Source organism: Hypanus sabinus, chromosome 9 (assembly GCF_030144855.1).
Source record: "Hypanus sabinus isolate sHypSab1 chromosome 9, sHypSab1.hap1, whole genome shotgun sequence".
Taxonomy (NCBI): domain Eukaryota; kingdom Metazoa; phylum Chordata; class Chondrichthyes; order Myliobatiformes; family Dasyatidae; genus Hypanus; species Hypanus sabinus.
The window spans coordinates 36,262,185-36,287,903 of NC_082714.1; the positions used below are offsets into that span (position 1 = coordinate 36,262,185).

General features: G+C 39.6%; 1 protein-coding gene across 1 annotated transcript in view; it reads right to left on the reverse strand.

Annotated features, from left to right (window-relative positions):
* LOC132399255 (uncharacterized protein C7orf50 homolog) overlaps window positions 1-24,013 on the reverse strand; it is a 393,915-nt gene extending 369,902 nt beyond the window's left edge. The window contains exon 1 of the mRNA XM_059979465.1: window positions 23,794-24,013. Coding sequence (XP_059835448.1) covers window positions 23,794-23,910 — 117 coding nt within the window. The 5' untranslated portion in view covers window positions 23,911-24,013. The remainder of the gene's footprint in view (window positions 1-23,793) is intronic.
* Window positions 24,014-25,719: the final 1,706 nt, after the last annotated feature.

Below are 25,719 nucleotides of genomic sequence, written 5' to 3' on the forward strand. Positions count from 1 at the left end.
GCAACCTGGATTATTTTCTACTGCTATCAATAATCTACAAAATTTATCATCTGATCATTTTGCTTTAAAAATATGTACATTTACATAGACATTTATGACAGGCAATAACAGAAATCTCAAAACAGGTTGATGTTTTCATTGAAGGTGTAGTTTGCCATTACTGCAAGTAGATACAACACTGCAGATGGTGCCAATAAAAAGACGGAAAGACATTGACTGTGCATCATTCTTTTTCACTGATCAGTGACATTCTCAAACACCGTACATTAATATTTATATCTTTTAGAATAATGATCTTGTCATAAAATAAAAACAATGGATACTTCCCAATTATTTTTTTTTCCGAACTGAATTCAGCATCCCATGACAAAAATATTTGTTTTGCAGAAAACAAAATGGATTCTGTGTTGCAAGCCACCATTATTTCCTCACCTTTGCATCATCCTAGCAACATATAAATAAAGTCACAGGAGATCAGCAAGATAAACATTTTAAGCTACTCAGAGTTCTGATAACAGGAATTCTGTGTTTATTTTCCATTGTGGATAAGTATGCCCAATTAGTTATATTGACATCATACAATGAGATAGTACGCATCTTCATGCCCATACCACTTCTTTAAAACAACTATCCAACCATTCTCACTCCTCCCATTTTCTTTATTGCTCTGAACATACCTATCTTCCAGATATTTAAATTATTCCCCTTTAAAAATCATTCCCTACTCTGCTTCCACATTCCTTTTAAGACAATTCATTCCTGATTACAATACATTGGACAAATGTTTTTCCTTCTGTTTCTTTGCCTTTAGCATAAATCTACGTTCTCAGCTCTTCTACCACTGGAAAGAAACAGTTTCAGCTTATTCTGTGAAAAGCTTTCATGGGTGATTTACTTTCATTATTAAATTTAATTTAAAACCGTGCATGTTACAGTTCTTTAAAATCTTGCAGCATACTCATCAAAAACAGATAAAGATATCACTGGATACATTTAATACTTATCTATTAAGTTGCTGAACGTAATTTTAAAGAGTCAGAAATTACCAGTGTGCATCAGGTAACTAGCAGAAAACCATGCATTAAAGGTTAGGGTCAATTTCCTGCCACAGCTACCGTTCAAAATTCAAATACTGTCTGCAGAAACAAATTGCCCAAATTAAAAACTCTTCCATTTAGAGAAGAGTACACACACACACACACTACGTCACAGTATTTGCAGTTTTTACACTAAATTTTGCAGTGTAATTATACCTAAAAGTCCACTGCAAATAACTCCACGAGATATCATGGGAGATGAAATAGGGGGTGAAATGAATGCAGAAAACTGCACAAAGTAGGATCAAAACTGAAATACTGGAAAGCATTGTTCTACACCTAATTACATATTAAAAACAGATTTTTTTCCAAGGTTTTTTTTACAGTTGATGCCAAATTTAAAAAATTAGAACGTGTTATGAACATTTCTTTGATGTGATAAGAACATTTCTTTGGATTCACCATTATTGATTATTTGGTTGCTGTGTCTGGACATCATCCACAGGAACAAGTGCTGTTTCCATCTTTACACTGAGCTTCAGCTCGCTAGTACTGACTCCATGTTCCTGGCTTGCTTTCCAATATTGGGCTGGTTGGGCCAGCTAACTACTGGGAAAGCTGAAATAGTTGCCAGCAGTGACAATACAAACTAATCCTTTAGCCACAAATGTCTAACCTTAAACCAGATTGTTCCAAACACTGGAAGTAAATTGAGCTCATGAGCTCTAATCATTCTATCTCTAGAGCTACTGAAACTGGAAAATGATTGAATTATTAGAGTAAAAGAAGGATATTCAAAAAAATTATTATACCATTCAGTGGGGTCACCATGATTATATAATACAAGAAACAAGAGTAAATCTGCAGATGCTGGAAATCCTAGCAATATACACAAAATGCTGGAGTAACTCAACAGGTCAGGCAGCTTCTACAGAAAAATGTACAGTCTACGTTTCAGGCTGAGTCCTACCAAAGGGTCTCAGCTCGAAACGTCGATTGTACATTTTTTTTCTCCATAGAAGCTGCCTGACCTGCTGAGATCCTCCAGCATTTTTGTGTGTGTTATACAAAATGAAAAATGTGTTTTGACAAATTTTTGCAGTATTGAAATTTCTAACTGTAGGATATGTAGGGGTTTTTTTGGAGAATAGATTATACACATAGAAATGCATTGAATAGTTGTTATACAACTCCAGCATAAAACTTTCTTCCTGTTTCCACATAATACAAAAAAATTACCAATAAGGAATAGAATGGATAGAGGAGAACCAGTAAATATGGTGTATTTGGATTTTCAAAAAAACATTCAAAGTATTATGTAAAAAGCTGCTGTACACAGTTAAAGCCCATGGCACTAAGTTAATATATTGGTGTGGTTAATTAACAGAAAACAGAGCATGGATAAATGGGTAATTTTCAGACTAACAGAGGCTTGTTGAACTCCCATAAACAGCAAGGTGCAAAAGCTGACAATCTTTTTTTTAAAGTGGAAAATAGAGGGAAAAATATTGACCAAACTATCAGAGGGACTCATCTATTGTTCAAAATATTAGAGCATAAAGAGAAGCACAAGGCCATACATTCTCTCAAGCATGCTTTGTCATTCAATAAAATTACAAATGATTTTAGTCTGAGATCCATCTTTTATTCCATTGCCCGTAAACTTTGGCATCCCTATCATTCAAAAATATCTGATCATTTCAAACTCAAATGACTCAGCCTCTACAGTTCTTTCGGATAGAATATTTCAGAGATATCAGGCCTGCTGGAAAAAGAAATTCCCCTCAACACCTTCAATAATTAACAGCTACACCACAAGTTCTAGTTTCTCTCACTGGGAAAATCATCCTCACACACACAGTGCAGGTGTTCTACGCAGGTAATTGATCCAAAGTCCAGCAAAATCAAGAATAGCTCTGACTTTGAAGAGTCTGAAAACAACTTTGTCATGACCACTGGACGAAGACAATAGGTCCACTGTTTATTCTTCTCCATAGGTTCCGCCTGACCTGCTGAGCTCCTCCAGTATTTTGGTTGCTGTTCAAGATTTCCAGCAACTTCAGCATCCTTTGTGTTTACAATGGGATTAGAATGATGATGTCCACTTTTTCATGGTCTGCATTAATTTTAAACAAGAACTGAACCTTCACTTCTCTGTTGCATAGGAAACTGCATACAAGTTAAATATTTTAAATTAAGAAGGAACCAGCCAAGATAATGATAGGTGAGGAGGCCAAATCTAAAGTACCGACATTTAAATTGCTACAGATACAGAAATGATACCAAAGGAAATATTACAACTTTACAAATATCTGTGAGAATAAGTAAGTGACAACATGGTCATCCCTGTCTAATGGTTCTGAGAAAAGAAAACATTATTTACAATGTTACTTAACATTCAGATTTTGATGCAAATTTGTGGTAGGAACATAGCATTTTGCTTGAGATACATAAAGCGATTTGCTCCTCAAGTGTGATCCACCCAAGCTACAATCATACCTCTAAAATGTCCACAGAAAAGATCAGAGTCCTCATCAGGGTCAACCTGTGTACATTCAAAATCTTAAACCACATTAAACATCACTGGAACAATGGCTCTCTTCCAGGGCTAAAGTGGCTTACCATCTGTTTTAGTACTGATAACAATCAATTTAATACCAGTGAATACAAACTTTTTGTAGACAAGTAAAACTAACTCTCACACATGATCAAATCTCAGTTAGTACCTATGGTCAAGCACATTGACTGGGTCCTGCTAATGAGGATGTTGGTCAAAACAGACAGCAGAGTAATTAAGTTGAAAGCAGAGCCTTGAGAGATAAAAATCTGACCTCATCATCACCCAAAATACTGCTGATTGCTTCAATAAACTTGCCAAGAAAACAGGACAACACATCAAATTTTATCATCAAAGGACAGAAACGCCAGAAAATTGGGTGATGACAGGCCAGATTTTTATCTCTTAACTTTATTACTATTATCTATTTTGTCCAGCAAATAACTCATCATTAGTAGGACAGACAACCTGCTTGAAGCTAATTGCTCACTAAGATTTTATCCACACAAAGCTTATACACAACCGTACACCGACAGCAGCAGAGCAAGAGATGCCAGAAGAAAATCTGCAAACTTTATTAGTAAACTATATAAATTTGTCCCTAAAGGAAAATGTAATCTGTACAACACTGGTTTGCTGAATCAAAGCAAGCCAATGTTATTGATGGCAGCTCCTTTGGCACCATCTACTGGTAACCTAAAGAATCATAATAGCCAACAAGATAGAGAGTGTGAAATTAAAGATTAGTTTTATTTGTCACGGATACATTGAAACTTAAGATGAAACCGGTCGTTTAGCATAATGACCAACACAGCCCAAAGATGTGCTGGGGCATCCCACAAGTGTCACAAAGCTTGCAACACAAACGTAGAACACCCAGAACTTCATAACCCGAATATTCCCTTTTTGGAATATGGAAGGAAACCGGAGCACCTGGAGGAAATGGCCACAGGGAGAACGTACCAACTCCTTACAGACGACGGCAGGAATAGAACCCGATCCTCCGACTGCTGGTACTGTAAAGCATTCCACTAACTGCTACGCTACTGTAGCGCACAATCCACTAACGTTCTTCCAACCACATATATTCAAAGTTCAAAGTAAATTTATTATCGAAGTACATATATGTCACCACATACTACCCTGAGATTAGTTTCCTTGTGGTCATACTTAGTAAATCTAAGAAGCATATTAAAATCAATGAAAGACTGGACCCAGCAGGGTGGACAACCAGTGTGTAAAGACAAACTATGAAAATACAAAAGAGAAAAATAATAATAAATAGTCCTTGACAGTGAATCTATAGGTTGTGGGAACAGTTTAGTGATGGGGCGAGCAAAGATAATATCACCCCCCCCCTCCAGGTTCTAGTGAAGGCTGAGGGATAATAACTGTTCCTGAATCTGGTGCTGAGAGCTCTGAGGCTCCAGTACCTTCTTCCTGATGACAGAAGCGAGAAGAGAGCACGTCCTAGGCTATGCGGTTCTCTGAAGTTAGATGTGACAGCGCTCCACGTAGATGAGCTCATTGGAGGGAATACAAAAGAAATTTGCCATGCAAGCAGCAAGTCTAAGCTTGAGGAACACCATGAGTTATGGTATTGTTAGTCACCCTTTACATTTCTTTTCAAACTTCAATCATTCGCTTACATACAACGTTTGCAAAAAACTGAAGTGCTGAACATTAGTAGCAGGTCAAACAGCATCTGTGGAAAGAGAAAAGATAATGCTCGAGATGAATAACCTCTCACCATAACTGAGAAAGTGAAAGCAAAACACAGGTAGGTTTATGTTGCTGAGGAGCTGAGGTGGAATAAATAAAGGGAATATCAGTGATAGACTAGAGACCAAGACAATGAAGATGAGGCAAATGAGTGCTGTTGCTGCAATATAAGAAAGAGGGAAGAAAGGGGGCAGGTAGGTGCCTGTTAACCAGGCTGATCTGAAGAGAGGAGATGCAAGGAGCAGAAGGTACATGGGGCAGCAAAGAGAACGAACAATATTGAGGCTGTAAATGATAAAAAACCTAAAATGAAAGAGACATTGGAAATAAGCAAAAGGGAATGGCATCTGGAGAGAAAGAAAAGATTTAATAATACAAGTTGATGATCTTAAGTTGAACCGACCAATTATGATAGAAACTGAAAATGCTGATTATCTGAAATTGTGGAAATCAATTTTGCACTTAGAGGACCATAACGTGCCTCATGTAAGATGAGGTACTGTTACTCAAGCTTAATTGGTCTCCATTGGAACAATGCAGGTGGTGAAAGTCAGAGAGAAATTGGAATGGGAGTGAGAAGGAGAATTAAATTATCAGTGAACTGTACCTCTCAGTCATTACAACCAGAGGATCACATTGCACTCTTCAGGAATTAATTGTTAATTCAGTAACTTCAGTTAATTGGCTTTTCCTGTATTGTAAGAATTGACCGGTTCAGATGCAAGGTCGTTAACCTGTAATATTAACTCAGTTTTCTCTCCCCCAGATGCTATATGAACCGACAAATATTTTAGCATCCCTTTTCGTCTTTCCATTTTCCAGGAACCATGTTCTACAACCCACATTAAACATTTGACTTTTTACACTCTTCCTCCCTACTTCACTTTCCACCATTTTCATCTGCTGGAGATATCAGCTGAGATGAACAAACATCTTCTTCCCCAAGGCATAAACAATTGTTTTGTCTGGTGGATTCTCTTGTTCTCCAACCTATTGCAGATATTCCTTGTGTCATACTTGCCCTCCCCATACTCTACAACCTAAAAAATGCTGGTTTTCTTATTTTAAATTCTAATGAGTCAAAGTCACATTTATTGTCACATGCATAAGTATAAATGCAGTTGTAACAGCATCATAGGCATAGAATCATTTAAGCAGCATACACAAAAAATTAAACACAAGTTGCAGACAATCTTTACAAAAAAGACCAAAGTATAAAGAAAACACAAGTCCATTTTCATTGAACTGAAACACTGATCTCTACTGTTTACTTCTTGCATTTTCTGTTTTAAATTTCAAGTTTCTAGTATCAGATTTTTGCTTTTAGACATCTGCACGTGTTCTATAGATGTCATCATATAATTAAATGTGTAAAAACAATTCAGTTACCTGATCACAAATAATAATAATAACTTTATACGGCACCTTTCATACATTAAGATGCAGGCTCAAAATGCTTTACAAATTAGTCACAAAAATATGGCACAAAGTTAAAAATCATAAGACTCACATTGTAAGAATAAAACATAATCAAATATACTAAATTATATAAATATAATCAACATCAATCCTATAAGTAGGCAAAATTGTAAAAAGTAGGGTTTTAAGAAGTGTTTTGATACATTCCACAGTATTAGCCTGCTGTATCTCAGATGGTAGAAGAGCAAAAGGCTGTATCACCCATTCTTATATGCTTGGCTCTAGGAACACAAAGCAAACTAGTATCACAGATCTAAGATTATAATTAGGGCTGTAAGGGGATAGACGCTCCAGAACATATGGAAGAGCTACCTTATTTAGAGCCTTATTTACAAGTAAGAGTATTTTAAAATTGATCCTAAAGGACACAGGCAGCCAGTGTAATGATGTAAAAACTAGTGAAATGTGCTCAGATTTTCTATTTTTGAAATAGGCTTGATTCTAAACAAAATTCCTCACACATGGCCCAATATGCTTAAATTCAAAATCTGTTTTCTTAAAATTGTATTTCAGAGCAAATGGTGGGGAAGTGAGAACTGTGATAACAATAGATAGACTGAGGTGCAACTCATTAAAATTCTAGTACGCTGTATTTGGGCAAAATGCCCTGTAGTGGCAGATAAATAACCTTAATTTAAATAATTGATGTGGAAATTTTCTTTGCAACTCTCCAATGGGACACAAACTGTTTAAAAGAAAAATTAGTCAGTGACACCTTGATTATTCATCCCCCAATATAAGGTGCCATGCTCAGGGTCTAATGTAAATATTTCATACCATTCATAAAAGTGAAATAGGAATGCATTTCTAACCACAAGTCATCAGAAGACATTATTCAGAACTAATACAGCCTGCTTCAATTTATATGACAGCATGATAAATTGAGAGTAATCAGGATATTATTTTTTGTTATGTGCTTAGAATCAAAAAGGCAGGCCATTTAAATTTAATATGACAGATTCAGTCAACAGCCTGTGATGCAAACGATCTACTCTGTCGTGATCATAATATTAAGGACTTCATTTGAAAATGGAGAAGCAAGTTTCAATTACTGAAGCTCTGCATTTAGACAAGGCTAGCTTAATAAGCTTAATCTGCGTCTATCTATGAAGTTACCCTGAGCAGAGACAACTGGACAAATCATGAATTGAGCCGTTAGAGAAAGTCAAAACAAATATGCGCTACAGAATCAGTTTATAGCCCTAAGAACCAAGTGCTCTATTCTAAGTCCCTCATGGGAGGTTCATCAAGAAGATTAAGATGCATGGGTTGGCTGTTTGGATTCAGAATTGGCTTGCCTGTATAAAACAGTGGGTAGCGTCAATGGGACTAGATATCTGCGACTAGCGGTTTTCTGCATGGAACTAGATTAATACTTCTGAGGTTTGTGATATATAAATGACCTGTTTAAAAACAGACGGTTGCATTAGTAAGTTTGCACTTGATATAAAGATTGGTGACGTTGTGGATAGCTTAGGAGACTGACAAAGGGTGCAAGGGGATACTGATCAGTTTCAGGTATGGGTGGAAAAATGGCAGATGCTGTTTAAACCAGCCAAATGTAAAGGGTTGCACTTCGGGAAATCAAATGTAAAGAGACAATACAGTTATTGGAAGGTTCCTTAACAGTGTTAATGTACAGAGGGATTTGGAGGTTGAAGTTCATAACTCCCTGAAAATAGCTACACAGGTCGATTGGGTGGTAGAGAAGGCATATGGCATATGATTCCAGAAACTGAGTTTGAGAGTCAGGAAGTTTTGTTGCACTACTATTAAACTTTTGTTAGGCTGCAGGGATAGATTGCAAAAAGAATGCAGACAGACTGGGCAAGAAAAGTCTTTGAAGAGCACAGCTTTCCTTTGCACAGCAGATTACACTTATAGATAACTAATGGGTACAAAACAGACACAACTAAGGGAAAAATTGCTTTACTAACTTCAAGTATCATTGCTTGTCGACATGCAGTTTCTGTTGACCTGTCCTGCGGACTAGCAGAGATACAAAGACAAACAAAGGTTTATAAAATTAGACAATAAGATCTTTAAAAAGGGATTGTGAAAAGTAAAACGGATATCAAAAGCAACATGAAAATTTCTTTATAATTGTATTAGGAATAATACTGAGACATGATGAAAAATGACTGTGTGTCAGTGGAGGAAGAGGACAGCTGCTGCAATGCCAAGTATTAGTAACAAAACAACAGGAGCTCAAAACTCATGCAAATAAATTAACAGTATGAGGAAAAAAATGACAACACAGTGGCAAATCTTCAGGATCCAGTAGTTTTCATCCAGAAATAAATGTGGGATAACAATTGATTATACTTCAGGCAAAAGTTCCCTCAAAATTTCAAACCATTTCTTTATTTTGGATTAATGGGAGAGACATTCATTGGATTTCATGTGATATCAACCCTTTGTAAATGGATCCTCGATTTCCTCACTTGCAGATCCCAGTCAATAAGGAATGACAATAATATCACCTCCTCAATCACCATCAACACAGGCGCACCACAAGGTGCTTAGCCCCCTGAACTTATTTACAATTGTATGGCTAAGTACTGCTTCAATGCCGTATTTGTGCCTTTAAAGCTTTATTTGTCAAACGAACATTGAAACAAATAGAGAAATAAATACATTATGTCAAATCAAATCAGCGAGCATTGTGCCAGGCAGCCCACAAGTGCCACCAGGCTTCAGGCGACAACATAGCACGACCTCAACTTACTAACTCTAACTATATGCCTTTGGAATGTGGGATGAAACCAGAACACCCAGAGGAAACCTACGTGGTCATGGGGAAAATAGACAAACTCTTCACAGACAGTGGTGGGAATCAAATTCCAACCTTTGACTGCTGTAAAGTGATGGTACCATGCCAGACAACTAGTATTGATGACACCACTATTGTTGGCTGAATCAAAGATGGTTACAAGTCAGCATACAGGAGGGAACATGAAAATCTGACTGAGTGGTGCCTCAACAACAATCTCTCACTCAACGTCAGCAAAACCAAAAAGCTGACTATTGACTACAGGAGAACAAAGCCGAAAGCCCATGAGCCATTCCTCCTTTGGGGATCAGAGGTAGAAAGGGTCAGCAGCTTTAAATTTCTGAGCATTATCATGCCTTGGGACCAGCACATAAGTGATCGCAAAGTAGGCACAACAATGCTTCTACTTTCTTAGAAATTTGTGTAGATTCAACACATTGACAAACTTTTAGAGATGCAGTGGAAAGCATGCCAACTGGTTGCATCACAGCCTGCAGTGGAAAAACCAATACCCAGGAATGGAAAGTCTACAGAAAGTTGTAGATAACTTTCACAACTTATCTTTCTGTGGAATGCAGAAAGAAATTCCTCATCTCCCTTCTAAAATAATGCCCCTCTACTTTCAGGCCATGTCCTCTGGGCTTATGCTCTCCCACCATAGGAAATATCGTCTCCACATTTATTAAAACCTTTCAGCATTTGATGGGTTTCAATGAGTTCACTTCCCACTCTTCTGAATTCCTATGAATACAGACCCAAAACCATCAAACACTCTTCATATGACAAGCCATTCAACCCTGGAATCATTTTCATGAACCTCCTTTGAACCCTCTCCATTTAAAGCACATCCTTTATAAGAAGTCAAAACCGCTCACAATACTCCAAGCAAGGCATCAACTGTGCTTTATAGAGTCTGAACATTACATCCTTGCTTTTAATTTGCAACCTGCAAATTAACATTTAGGGAATCCTGCACAAGGACTCCCAAGTCCCTTTGCGCCTCAATTTTTTATATTTTCTCTCCATTTAGAAAATCGTCAACCATTTCATGTCTTCTACCAATCTGCATGACCATACAATTCCCAACATTGTATCCATCTGCTATTTCTTTATTCTCCTAATCAGTCCTTCTGTAGCCTTTCTACTTCCTCAGAACTACGTGCCACTCCACCCATCTTCACATCGTCTACAAACTTTTTAAACAAAGCCATTAATTCCATCATCCAAATTACTGACATATAATGTAAAAAGAACTGGTCACAAACTAGACCCCTGTGGAACACCACCAGCCACTGGCAGCCAACCAGAAAAAGCTCCCTTTATTCCCACACTTTTCCTCCTGCCAATCAGCCACTGCTTTATCTATGTCCGAAGCTTTCCTGTAATACCAGAATCAGAATCAGGTTTATAATCACCGGCATGTGACATGAAATTTGTTAACTTAGCAGCAGCAGTTCAATCCAATACATTATCTGGCAGAGAAAAAAATAATGAATAAAATAAAAAATAAACAAATCAATTATATATATTGAATAGATTTTAAAATGTGCAAAAACAGAAATACTGTATATTATAAAAACTGAGGTAGAGTCCAAAGATTCAGTGTCCATTTGGGAATCGGATGGCAGAGAGGAAGAAGCTGTTCCTGAATCACTGAGTGTGTGACTTCAGGAGTGTGTACCTCCTACCTGATAGTAACAGTGAGAAAAGGGCATGCCCTGGGTGCTGGAGGTCCTTAATAATGGACGCTGCCTTTCTGAGAAACCGCTCCCTAAAGATTTCCTGGGTACTTTGTAGGCTAGTATCAAGATGGAGATGACTAAAATTACAACCTTCCCCAGCTTCTTTCAGTCCTGTGCAGTAGCCCCTCCATACCAGCAAACAGTGATGCAGCCTGTCAGAATGCTCTCCACAGTAGCCGCTGTCTTGCCTACTACATCCATATCTTGGGACCAGGTTAGATCCGCAGAGATCTTGATACCTAGTAACTTGAAGCTGCTCACTCTCTCCTCTTCTGATCCCTCTATGAGGATTGGTATGTGTGTCTTTGCCTTAACCTTCCTGAAGTCCACAATCAGCTCTTTCGTCTTACTGAGATTGAGTGCCAGGTTGTTGCTGCAGCACCACTCCACTAGTTGGCATATCTCACTCCTGTACACCCTCTCGTCACCACCTAAGATTCTACCAACAATGGTTGTATCGTCAGCAAATTTATAGATGGTATTTGAGCTATGCCTAGCCACACAGTCATGTGTATATAGAGAGTAGAGCAGTGGGCTAAGCACACACCCCTGAGGTGTGCCAGTGTTGATCGTCAGCAAGGAGAATATATTATCACCAATTTGCACAGATTGTGGTCTTCCGGTTAGGAAGTCAAGGATCCAATTGCAGAGGGAGGTACAGAGGCCCAGGTTCTGCAACTTCTCAATCAGGATTGTGGGAATGATGGTATTAAATGGTGAGCTATAGTCGATGAACAGCATCCTGACACAGGTGTCTGTGTCGTCCAGGTGGTGTAAAGCTGTGTGGTGAGCCATTGAGATTGCATCTGGCGTTGACCTATTGTGGCGATAGGCAAATTGCAATGGGCAGGAGGCAGGAGTTCAGTCTAGTCATGACCAACCTCTCAAAGCATTTCATCACTGTCAATGCGTGTGCTACCGGGTGATAGTCATTAAGGGAGCCCATATTATTCTTCTTGGGCACTGGTATAATTGTTGCCTTTTTGAAGCAAGTGGGAACTTCCGTTCGTAGTTTTCAGAGCCTTACCAGGTACTCCATTGGGTCCTCCTGCCTTGCGAGGGTTCACTCTCTTTAGAGACAGTCTAACATCGGCCTCTTAGACAGAGATCACAGGGTCAACAGGTGCAGCTGAGATCTTCACAGCTGTAGTCAAGTTCTCCCTTTCAAAGCGTGCATAGAAGGCATAGAGTTTATCTGATAGTGAAGCATCACTGCCATTCATGCTACTGGGTTTCGCTTTGTAGGAAGTAATGTCTTCCAGATCTGCCAGAGTTGCCATGCATCCGATGTCGCTTCCAACCTCGTTCAAAATTGTCTCTTCGCCCTTGAATTAGCCCTCTGCAAATCATGCCTGGGTTGCCAGACTTGAATGCCACAGATCTGGCCTTCAGAAGATGACACCCCTCCAGTTCATCCACAGCTTTTGGTTTGGCAATGTACAGCAAGTCTTTGTGGGCACACACTCACCTGCACAGGTTTTAATGAGGTAGGTTAATAACTGTAGCATACTTGTCCAGGTTCAAAGATGAAACTCTGTATACCATGGGCTCGTAGCTTATTAGGCAGCCTCATGTGTGGCACCACGTCAAAGGCCTTCTGAAAACCTAAGTGCACAAAGTCAGCCAATTCTCCTTTGTCTATCCTGCTTGCTATTTCTTCAAAAAATGCAGATCTGTCAGGCAAGATTATCCCTTGTTGAAACCATGCTGACTATGGCCTATTTTATCATGTGCCTCCAAGTACACCACAGTAACATCCTTAACAATTGATTCTAATATCTTCTCATCCACTGAGGTCAGACTAACTGGCCGGTAATTTCCTTTCTTCTGCCTCTCTCTCTTCTTGAAGAGTGGAGTGACAAATTGCAATTATTCCAATCTTCAAGAATCATTCTAGAATCTAGTGATTCTTTAAAGATCATTACTAATGCCTCCACAATCTCTTCAGCCACCTCTTTCAGAACCCTGGGTTGGCAATATCTGGTCCAGGTGACGTATCCAACTTCAAACTTTTCTGTTTCAACAAGAACCTTCTCTCTAGTGATGGTAACTTCATACATTTCGTTAACCCTTGACTCCTGGAACTTCCACCATATTATTAGCTTCTGCCACAGTTTCTCTGCCATTTCCTTGTCTCTCATTACCACCTCTCCAGCATAGTTTCCAGCAATCCGATATCCACTCTTGCCTCTCTTTTACGCCTCCCACAATACACAACCCAGAATAGCTGATCCCATAGTGGGTTCAAACACAAGCTGCTCCAAAAAGCCATCTCATAGGCATTCTAGCAATTCCCCCTCTTGGAATCCTGCACCAACCTGATTTTCCCAACCTACCTGCCTATTGAAATTCTCCATGACATTTGTAACATTGCCCTTTTGGCATGCATTTTCTGTCTCCCATTGTAACTTGCAGACTACATCCTTACTACTGTTTGGGTGGGTCTGTATATAACTCCCATCAGGGTCTTTTTACCCTTGCAGTTCCTCAGCTCGATCCACAACAATCGAGCACCTCCTGACCCTATGTCACCTCTTTCTAATGAATTAATTTCATTTTTACCCCAACTCAGCAACACCCCCTCTGCATTCCTGCTTGTCCTTTCAATACAATGTACATTCTTGGACATTAAGCTTGCAGCTATAATCTTCTTTCAGCCATGGTTTAGTGATGCCTACAAAATCATGCTTGCCAATCTCTAACTGTGCTGCAAGTTCATCGACCTTATTCTGTATACTACGTGCATTCAAATACAATACCTTTAGTCCTGTACAGTTTTCACTTTTTTCGATTTTGTCCACCTTTTACATTGCAACACATCCTGTTGACAGCAATTTTGCCCTATTATCAGCCTCTCCTCGCAGGAAGTCTCTCTACACATTGCTTCTGTTTCTAAGCCAACTACCTCAACTTCAGCACTATCACTCCAATTCCCATCTCCCTGCCAAATTAATTTAAACCCACCCAAACAATTCTAGCCAACCTGCCCACAAGAATATTGGACCCCCTAGGGTTCAGATGTAACCTGTCCCTTCTGTACAGGTCATATCTTCCTCAGAAGAGATCCCAATGATCCACAAATCTGAACCCTTGCCCCCTGCACCAGTTCCTCAGCCATGCATTCACTAGCCAAATCATGCCATTCTTACCCTCACTGGCATAAGGCACAGACAGCAATCCAGAAATTACTACCCAGGATGTCTGTTTCTCAGCTTACTCCCCAACACCCTAAAATCTCTCTTCAGGACTTCCTCACCTTGTCTACCTATGTCATCGGTGCCAATAGGTACCAAGAATTCTGGCTGCTCACCTCGCCCCTGAGAATGCCATGGACACAATCTGAGACATCCATGACCCTGGCACCAAGGAGACAACATACCATCTGGATGTCTCTATCGTGCCCACAGAACTTCATCTCCGTTAGTAACTCATCGGGGTGATTGATAAGTTTGTGGCTTACGGTAGGAGATGAGTTATTAACTTCAAACTTTCTGCATAATCACTGAAAAAGTTGAACTGTATGTGCATGTAACGAGAACTGTAATAACTAATCTCTTTCCACCTTAGGCCACGAACTTGTCAATCACCCATGCTGTGGACACTTTCTGGAGGTCCAAGATACGTATGCTCCATGACCGCTGGACTAAGTGTGTAAATGTAGGAGGGAACTATGTTGAAAAATAAATGTGCTAGGTTTTCTAAAATTGACTCCTACTACCTTAGTCCACGAACTTATCAATCACCCCTTTGTATGTTCAGTGACTTTGGGTGATCTTGTACCCTTCCCCAGATTTGTGCTTCTCTGTTATCATTTCCCTGACTTGCCTTGATTGCTCTTTTGTCTTCAGTTTGGTTTGTTCCATTGAAAATCTATCATGCTGCTGGGCCTTACAGAAAGAGGGGGCATTTGCAGTATTCTTATAAATTCATTAAAAATAAGTGATCCTCCAATTTTCTATCAACAAATTAGGTGCGTTAGTAAGGTAATATACAGTTTGTCTGCTGAGGAAAGTCAACATGGCAATTACAAAGGGGATGAATACTTTTTTAGCCTCACAATTTTGGTTTTCAATTGTTAGTAAATTGTTGATGGGTTTTGGAATTTTTATCTTGATTTGTATGATGCACAATGTTATGTAGATTAGCTCAAAATCCTACTTCAATATATTTTAAATTTAGAAAATGAGACAGTAAAATGTAAAAATAGTTGTGGGGGCTGAATACCATTTTCAAGGCACCGTATTGGTAACGGATGACTGGGAGCATCTGTACACATGGCTGCTTTCTACTGTTCTGTTTGCGCATAATGACAAACAAAATTATTTGGAATTTTTCAGTGTCATTTCCATTGAGATCAAAACATGGCAAATCAAATAAAAGACTCTCCAATAACACTTTGGACCAAATATATTTATCACTTATGTATTATAGAAATCTTGGAGTGAATATAATGTCCTCGAGCAGATTTTAAAATTTAGTAAAATTGCTGTTTCTTCATCTTTCTATCCAAACAATAATATCACTGACAGCTTCTCCTATTCTCTACTTCCTGATGCTGAAAAAAATCGGAAGGCTATGGCTAAAACAATTATACCATCTGCTGTACTAGCTCTTTAAGGGGAACATTTATAGCTTTATAGGTCAGCAAATTAATACGCATCACCAAGGTCTTCTGCCAATTTCACTCTTGCACTCTCTCACTACAATATTCAGGCCTGGGCATTTTTAACTCAATGGTCTGCCTTTGTAAATATAGTTAACCATTAAAAGCCATTTTTGTCCTTCCTGTGTACAGCAAATAATTCATAAACTCGACAACACTCTTTGGCACTCTATACATGCTTGAGCTTCCACTTCCCACCTAAATGGTAGATCTTGCAACAAATCTAATTTCCTCTTATGCCAATTGTCTTTTTAATTCTATAATCTATTTTCTCAGTCTTTCTTTTCTTGCCACTGACTGCACAGATTTATCAACTGATTGCGTAAACAGGAAACTAACCATCATTTATTCTTCCTAACTATTGAGTACCATTCAGCAATGCTCAGTAGGTGCACCAAAGAGTTTTCTCAATCTGTTGAGTTTGTTTTAGAACAGACCTGTAGGTGTTTTTGTAACAATCTCCACTGGAAATCGTAGTATTCTTGGAGCTGGTCTGTGAGCCAAAATTGTAGTGCTGGTAAATTCTATCTAAAATAAAAGCATGTGCTTGTCACACAGAAAACCTTGTTACATGACTTAAAATATTCCCACACAAGCATAGCACAGCTGGCTCATACGAAACAAAAATTACATATGCAAGATTACTAGTAGATACTTATCCTCATTTTATTTAGCGATACAGCACAGTAACAGACCCTTTGGCCCAATAAGCCCATGTGACCAATTAACCTACTAACCCATTGGGCTTTGGACTGTGGGAGGAAACCAATGATTTGAGTAACATTATTAAAAAGCTTGCCACTTTGATAAACACAAGGTATGTTTACATACTTTCCTGGTGCAACCTGCTATTGTGTACATTTCAATCCTTGAATAAAAACGGAATTGGAAACTAGCATGATTATATCATTTTTGAATTAGGAGCAGTCACTCCAACAGGTCGCAGCTGATATAAGAAAGACTCTTGCCAGGGTCAACCCATGTAACGCTGTGGGGTCTGATAACATACTTGCTTGGATGAGAGACTGCGCTGGTCAGTTAACAGAGGTTCTAATGGACATCTTCAAGTAGTTTCAAGTTCCTCGGTATCCACATCATTGATGATCTCACCTGGACTGTACACAGCAACTTTGGGGCAAAAAAAAAAGGACAACAGCGTCTCTTCCACCTCAGACGACTGAAGAAGTTCAGCATGGGGCCCCCAAATCCTCAAGACCTTCTACAGAGGCACCATTGAGAGCACACCACCTGGTACAGGAACTGCACCAACCTTGATCGCTGGGCACTGCAGAGAGTGCTATGGACAGTCCAGCGCATCTGTGAATATGAACCTCCCTCCACTGAGGACATTTATAGCAGCAGGTGCAGAAAGAAGGCCTGGAAGATCATCGGGGACACCAGTCACGCCAGCCATAAAAAGTTACAGCTGCTTCCGTCTGCAAACACTACCGCAGCATTAAAGCCAGAGCCAACATTGCAACAGAGTCATAACACAAAGATTTTCTACTCCCTCACACTGTGGGATGGATGTAAGACTTAAATAAATTCTAATCTCTCTGGAACAGTCTACTGTCCCCACAGGCTTCAAGACAGCCACCATCATCCCAGTGCCCAAGAGGACAACCGTAGTCTATCTTAAATACTACCATCCAGAGGCACTGACCTCAAAAATAATGAAATACATCAAGCAGCAGGTTATGGATGCATTAAATCCCATCTTCCTACTACATTGGACCCTTTCCAAACAACACACACAAAATGCTGGTGGGACACAGCAGGCCAGGCAGCATCTGTAGGAGAAGCACTGTCGACGTTTTGGGCCGAGACCCTTCGTCAGGACTCATTCAGGTCTCATTGAGTCCTGACGAAGGGTCTCGGCCCAAAACGTCGACAGTGCTTCTCCTACAGATGCTGCCTGGCCTGCTGTGTCCCACCAGCATTTTGTGTGTGTTGTTTGAATTTCCAGCATCTGCAGATTTCCTCATGTTTGGACCCTTTCCAGTTTGCTTATCACTCAAATCGGTCCACCAGCGATGCCATAGCCTCGGCCTTCCACTCTGTCCTGTCCCACTGGGAAATAGTACTTCATAAACCAGGATGTTAATTATTGACTTCAGCTTAGTGTTTAATAAAATCATCCCTCAGAAGCTGATGGATAAACTGTCCTTGTTGGTTCTCAACACCTCTTTCTGTCATTGGATCTTGGATTTCTTGACAGAAAGACCACAGTCAGTCCGTGTGGGCAGCATCACCTGTACATCATACTGAGCACTGGCAAACAACCCCCCCCCCCCCACCAAACCAGGGCTGCATGCTTAGGCTGCTGATGTATGACTGTACTGCTCGATCCAACTCAAATCAATTCAACAAGTTCTCCGATGATACAACTGTAGTTGACCTCATCAGCAGCAACAACGATGATGAAACAGCGTAAAGAGAGGAGGTAGAGCAGCTTGTGGAATGGTGTGAGCACAATGTCTTGAGTCTCAACGTGGACAAGACTAAAGAGATGATTGGGGACTTTAGGGAGGTGCAGGCTGACTGCTCCAAACTGCACATAAATGGCTCCTGCATGGAGACAGTTAAGAGCAACAGGTATTGGCAGTGCACATAACAGACAATTTCACCTGCTCCCTCAAAACCAGCTCTTTAGTCAAGAAATCACAGCAGCGATTCCACTTTCTGAGGAGACTAAAGTGAGCCAGGCTCCCCCCATTTTTACAGCAGCACATTTGAGAAAGTACTGACCCACTGCATCACCATCTGGTATGGGAACTGCACAACATCTGAATGAAAGACCCTACAAAGGATTGCAAGAACTGCTGAGAGGATCATCTTCTACCCAGCCAAGATATTTAGCAGAAACACTGCCTACACAGGGGCCCTTAACATTGTCACAGCCATCCCATAATTTCTTTGACCCCCCCCCCCCCCACCCCCCAACTTCAGACAGGAAATACCACAGCATTAGGACAAGAAATTTTAGGATGGGAAAGAGCTTCTTCTCCAAGGCCATGGAACTACTGAACTCACTACCACCACCCTGGTCTCATCACTTATGAAATGCCAATAGCACAAGACTTGTGTTATATATGCACCTTACGCTAAATGTGGATATGTTGTAATATTCAGTTAATTTATTTGTGATATTTATGTGTTGTGTACGAGTTATACATACTGTACAGTGCACCTTAATCCAGAGGAACATGGTTTCATTTGGCAGTAGACATGTATACAATTGAATGACAATAAAGTTGAACTTGAACTTGCACCTGAGATCTGTGGTCTCAAGGACAGTTACAGGTTGTTTAAAGGCAGAACGTGTGCAAGATATGTGAGCCGTGAACTGTACAAAGTGAAAACTCGAATTCATAGAAAATATTGGATTGATAATAGAAATTGACTTTCACAGTGAACAAAGAAAATTGTAAAGTAGCTTAAATTAAAATATAATCTATACAGTTTTGGATTCAACCAGGGGCCACAATATGGATAGAAACTCAATCACACAGGAATCTTAAAAGCAAACGAATGTTACGCAAACAGTGTGAAGGAGTTGCAGTCACCCTCGATAAGAATATTAATTTTATGAAATGGAGTACTTCATCAGTTGTCAAAACTTAGGACTTTGAAGTCTCCATGTCTCTAAAGGTTTACTGAATCTTAATTTACCACTTTACAGTTATGATGCCATTGTCTGTCAACTAAAAATGAACCACCCATGAAAATCCGAACAATCTTAATCCAAATACATATCAGTGAAGATGGTTAATCATGATCAACATGTAGAAATACAATATAATCATGCACCATTAAAGAATCAATTTCAGAAGATCAAACTGATTCCAATATTCAAGCTCAGTCAGAATATAATAAAGCCAAGCCTCAACCTTAAAAAATTAAATACATAAAATACACTGATTACTTTATATCAATGCACTACAGCATTATCAAATATGCTGCCTTTCAGATAAAATATTAAAAGATTCCATGCTGATGGAGCAGCTGTGTGGAAAAAAAAACATGGCGCTAACTAATAAATCATTTCTGAATGTCTCCAGTAACATTACATGCAAGCAAACTGTCAATGTGCTGTAAAAGCACAAGAAATTTATCACCCAAAAGCAGGTATCGTGCATCTTGCCCCTCAAATTCAGCTCAAGGTAAAAGGTACCTTCCACAAGAAGCTTATGCTTCCTCTGAACCACCTTTTGACCTTTACATCAAAAATTATTTTTCACCAAATTAATTTTGAATCCCTGCTCTAGCAAGAAAGGCAATAAAAATGGTGTACTGTAAATCATCGTTCCTAATCTTTATGTAGGTGGAAAATGCGAAGCCAGGCCAATAAATTAAACTGTGCAAAATCAGGTTTAATAAGAGCCTGAAGGTTTAAGAAACATAGCATATTATAATTTAACACCAGCTGCTCCAAATCGATGCAAGTGTCAATATACTGGCAGCTTTCCTCAGGAACATTTGATAATGAATTAATAAAGGCAAATAATGAAAAAAAAAACATGATCTGTACAGAGCAGCAAGCCACTTCTGCTGCTAAAAGCACTTAGTTCCTGTACACAAAAAGATGCAGCAAGCTCAGATGGGTGCAGCCAAGCAGTGTCCCAACTAACTCAGGAATTATTATTAACAACAGTACCTGGAGAAAACATTTCCACTGGAGTACTTTACACTACAGCACTATGAATTGCACATCAAGCAGAGACACAGAGTAATAATGAAAACCACCAACCAAGTGCATTGAAGGCTACAACTGGAATATTTGTCTATTGGTCTGACCAAAAAAGACACTGAAGGAGCTGGACTTATTGCGGTGTGCAGCCTTAATTACTTTTCTTGTGATCGCAAGGCCCTGTTGGACATTGACAATGTGGAATGTTGCAAGTCTGGTTCACTGGTTTACTGGCGAACAGCAGGGAGGAGTGGTGGGGGAGCTGCATGGCTTTGGTTGTGGAAAGAACTAGGCCTCAAGCAGTGGAGTCACCTGTTTGCAGCCTTCCAGAAGAGAGGCGTCAGAGTCGGTGTACTGCACGGGAGTAGCCAAGGTGACCGGAGGACACTGGTGGTGTCCTCCACTGTTCCCTTGGTGGAAGACTAGCTGTATTGTATTCAAATACCAACTGCTGCAACATTTAAACACTCAGGGACTTGCACTACAGATTCTTTTGTGTGACTGTATATTATTGCTATTTGTGCCCTGTGCTGTGTATGATTGTACCTAGGCCCCAGAGTAACATTGTTTCATTAGACTGTATTCATGTGTATTCACATGTGGTCGAATGACAATTAAACTTGAACTTTTTTTGTATTTGCACAATTTGTTGTCTTTTACACGTTGTTTGTCTGTCTTTGGTGTATGCAATTTTCATTCATTATATTTTGGAGCTCAGAAAAATAGAGGGCTATGGGTAAGCCTAGGTAATTTTTAAGGCTACATCCTCACTCGACCGGATTATTTTGAAAATGCAGGTTTCGTGTAAAAATGATAGGCGTCCACACTATGCGTTTTTGAAAATATTTCTATCCACATTGAAAAAGAGATTTCAGTGAATCCCTTCCTCCTGCGCATGCACAGGACACATCTATCGAAAACAAGCAACATGTTTGGTGTCAAATCTCGCCATAAAAGTGCGCGTTTGTTCAGTTACAGAATAGAAAACTTAAAACGATGGACAGCTGTTGGATCTCGCGCAGCAGAATTTAAAAGTAAAAAAAACAAATACTGGAGTGTACAGAGGCAACCGACAGGGAGTTCGCGACGAACATTGAAAGACTGACTAAATCTGTTGCACTAATAAAGCACCTTGTTAAATGTATGAATGTTTTAATGTCTGCATCAGTGTTATCTTGCATTTCTATACAATGTTACATTAGGCTGTTACACATCTATTGTCAGAGAAGTACTTGCATAAATAGGTAAACCACCTTCATACAAGCAAGGACAAAAAACAGGGCAAAGTGAGTACATGTGAGGCAAAGTGAGGCATGAGGAGTTGGAGCAACATATGCATGTAGTTTGTTCTAGGGCTCTTCTCTAGAACCTTGCAACCTGACGCAAAACGAACGATATGTAATAAAACTGGGAACATTCATCAGGTAAGAAGTGCCAGTGGAAAGAGAAACAGGTTTAACATTTCAGGACAAAGAATCTTCATTTGAACTATCATCCTATGATTCTGTACATCAATTGGGTTTACATCAGAAACAGATTTGAAGAAAGTTTAAAACCTTGGGCTGACATTGGCACTTTAGAAAATAAAGGTACTGAATCTCAGCATCTGCAAAACTTTTTTTCACTAACTTGAAAAGATAGTGAAAAGATTCCTATTTCCATACTGAAAATGTATTCATAATAATGTTAACAGTATTTGCTTCCTGTAAAATAGAAGCAAAACTGTGAGTTTTCTGTGAGATGTTGCATGCTATTGCCTGGATTCTTGATTCCCAGTTGACGGAACCAACACTTTGTGTCAGCTTCACACTTGCTTTGACTGCTAAGAGATTCTGGGTTTTATAGGAGTTCCCCGCTTTACAAAAGTTAGCTTTACGCTGTTTCGTTTTTACGAAAGACCTACATTAGTACCTGTTTTTGCTAACCGAAAGAAATCCAAAGAGGATTTTCACTTTTACAAAAAAAGGTGCTCGCTTTAAACACTGAGAAAGACTACCATGACCGTGAAGCCTTGCGCGGGCAGGTGAGTGCACATTCGTGTACGTGCCGATTTTTTTCTACAAATCAGTTTTGGCTAAATCTTCTCAATTCTGATAAGTGAAACTACACTGTACATACATTATTTCTACTTCACATAGGCTCTGTATTTATCATATTATTCCTGCTTTTACTATATGTTAGTGTTAGGTTTTATGTGTTACTTGCTTTGATTTGGTAGGTTTTTTTTGGGTCTGGGAATGCTCAAAAAATTTTCCCATACAAATTAATGGTAATTGCTTCTTCGCTTTATGCCATTTTGGCTTATGAAAGGTTTTACAGGAACGTTCTACTTTTGGATAGTGGAGGAAACCTGTATCTTTAAATGTGAGCAGATTTCAAGTTTCTGCGCAACAACATTTCGGATGATCTATCTTGGACACAACACATTTTTGCAAACATGGAAAAAATAAACCAGTGGATTCAGTTGAGGAAGGATGGTAGGTCCTCACACACTGTTCCTCCCAGTTCCCATCTGCTTCACATTCCACCCCCCCCCCCCACTTACCTCTCCTGATTCCATGATCCACCTTTCTCTGTGTCAGAGTCCATCTCTTTGTCTCCTCGAACAATCACTTCCCAGTTCCTGTTGCTATTTCCACTCACCCCTTCTCATCGCTTGTTAACTTCTGCTCCACCTTTTCTGCCTTTTATACTGGCTATCTCCTTTCAGGCGAACGCAGAAAGTTGACAGACCACACACACCCTTGATGCTACTAGTCTCACTGAGTTCCTACAGCATGATCCACATGCCCAAATTCCAGCATATGGAATCTCTTATGTCTGCATATATTACATACAGTTTATAATGGTCAGTTCCCCATCAATTAACTTTTAAGTTCAGGTGAATCTGAACACACAAGCTGATGGCAGAGTACAAAGACCCTAAGTTGGATGACAGTTAAGGACTCCACTAAAAGTCCAATGTAAGTGCTTGCCCTATAGTTTTGATATTGACCAGAAGATTCATAAAATGGAAAACACAGGTATCGATCAATGGGAATAAGAGAAGCGGTGAGTTTGATCATTGCCAACGGCGTGACGGGCAGCAAGTACGTTTGATCAGCAGTTCTCTCTGCTCCTTGCCACTCACCTGTGTTCTCATCTTTTTCCTTCTTTTCGCATCCGGCACCACAGGAGTTGGCTCTTGCTCGCTTGGAGAGATTTTCATCTTGCGGGTTTCAAGTTTACTTTTCTTCACTTTAGTCATCTTGCGAAATAAATTGATAGAACTATAGTTTTAAAACTCTTAACATAAACAATCCCGATGGACTGTTTACTATACGTATAATTTTAAATGCCTCAGACTTTGGTCCTAAATTCTTAGTGGGGAAAACTCCACGTGGGTCTCACCTATCGTCCCGCCTATGCTCTTCGATATGATTGGGTCCTACACGGGTACGCGCACTCTTATTGGATCTCTCCCAGGCCATTGGCTACATTTTACGGCAGCACGCTGAATGCGAGAGTGAACTGCGCTTGCGTAGTAAAGTAAAATGGGAAATGTCGGTGCAATTGGTTCCTAAACACATGAGAATCTCGGCCCGAAATGAGGACTGCTTGCTCCTCTTCATTGATGCTGTCTGACTTGCTGGGTTCCTTCAGCATTTTGTGTGTGTAACTGGTTCAGTGATTTAAACAGCGTTTACTTGGTGGGGAGCAGGTCTTGTGCATTGGCCGAGGTTACCCACGTTGGTGAAAAAGTTGTTCGGCCTACAAATCAAAGTGTCTGAAAGGTGGGTTAGTACGTGAAACATTGCCACGTGTGTTTTCTCTAAATTCTCAAGGTAATCAAAAAAAGGGGTTGCAGTCTTGAATCTAAAACCAAAGATTGAAGTAAATTTATTAACAAAATCATAATACAAAATCCCTGAGATTCATTTTTTGTGGGCTTTCACAGTAAATAAAGGAAACAATAGAATCAGTGAAAGACTGTCCATCCTGTTGGGTGCAGACAACTAACGTGCAAAAGACAACAAGCTCTTGTAGATACAAAAAGAAATAAGTAATAAATATTGAGAACACAAAGTGAAGAGCCCTTGAAAATGGGTCCATTGGTTGCGGGACCAGTTCAGTGAAGCGGTCAGTGAAGTAGAGTGAGGATATCCCTCTAGCTCAAGAGCCTAATGGTTGAGGGGTCATAACTGCTCCTGAATCTGGTGGTGTGGGTCCTAAGCCTGCTCTATCCCTTTCCTGATGGCTGCAGTGAGAAGAGAGCATAGCCTGGATGGTGGAGGTTCTTGACCATTTTGATTAGTAAGCATTAAATCAAACCATTTAAGAGTGAATTCATCTTATTTTTTTAACTGCTAAATCAATTCAAAACTGAGATCAGTGTATTATGTAAAAACATTAAGAAACTATCAGTGAATGAGGTTCAGCTACAGATTAGCTCTTACACGCCTTGTGGAAAACTCACAAGGGGTTGGAACAGTGTAGCTATGTGTTTGATGCTCAGAGAGGGCACAGTGGATCAAAAAGCTTATTTCTGTGCTGTGGACTCTGAGGACATGTTTGCTTTGATGAATTTTGTGAATTCAGAAATGTGGAGATAATTATTGTTATGGTTATGTTTATTTCTATATTGTTTTTTGACCCTGACACAAATATGCCCTTTCTACTGACGCAATCCACCTTGCTATCTCAGTTTCAATCACCAGACTATTTGCCTCCAGCCCAAGGACCAACTTTGTCCATTTTTGGGAAATAACCAATTAGAAGACACAAGGCATACAAGCAGATTAGGCCATTCAGCCTAGAGTCTTCACCGTTGCATCATGGTTGATTTATTATTCCACTCAATCCCATTATCTGCCTCCTCCCCATAATCTTTGATCCCCTTACTAATCAAGAATCTATCAACCTCTGTGTTAAGTACACCAAATGACTTGGTCTCCACAGCCATCTGTGGCAAAGAATTCCAAGGATTCTCCACCCCTCCAGCTAAAGAAACTCCTCCTCATCTCCGTTCTAAATGGACAACCTTCAAGGCTGAGGCTGTACCCTCTTGTCCTCGATT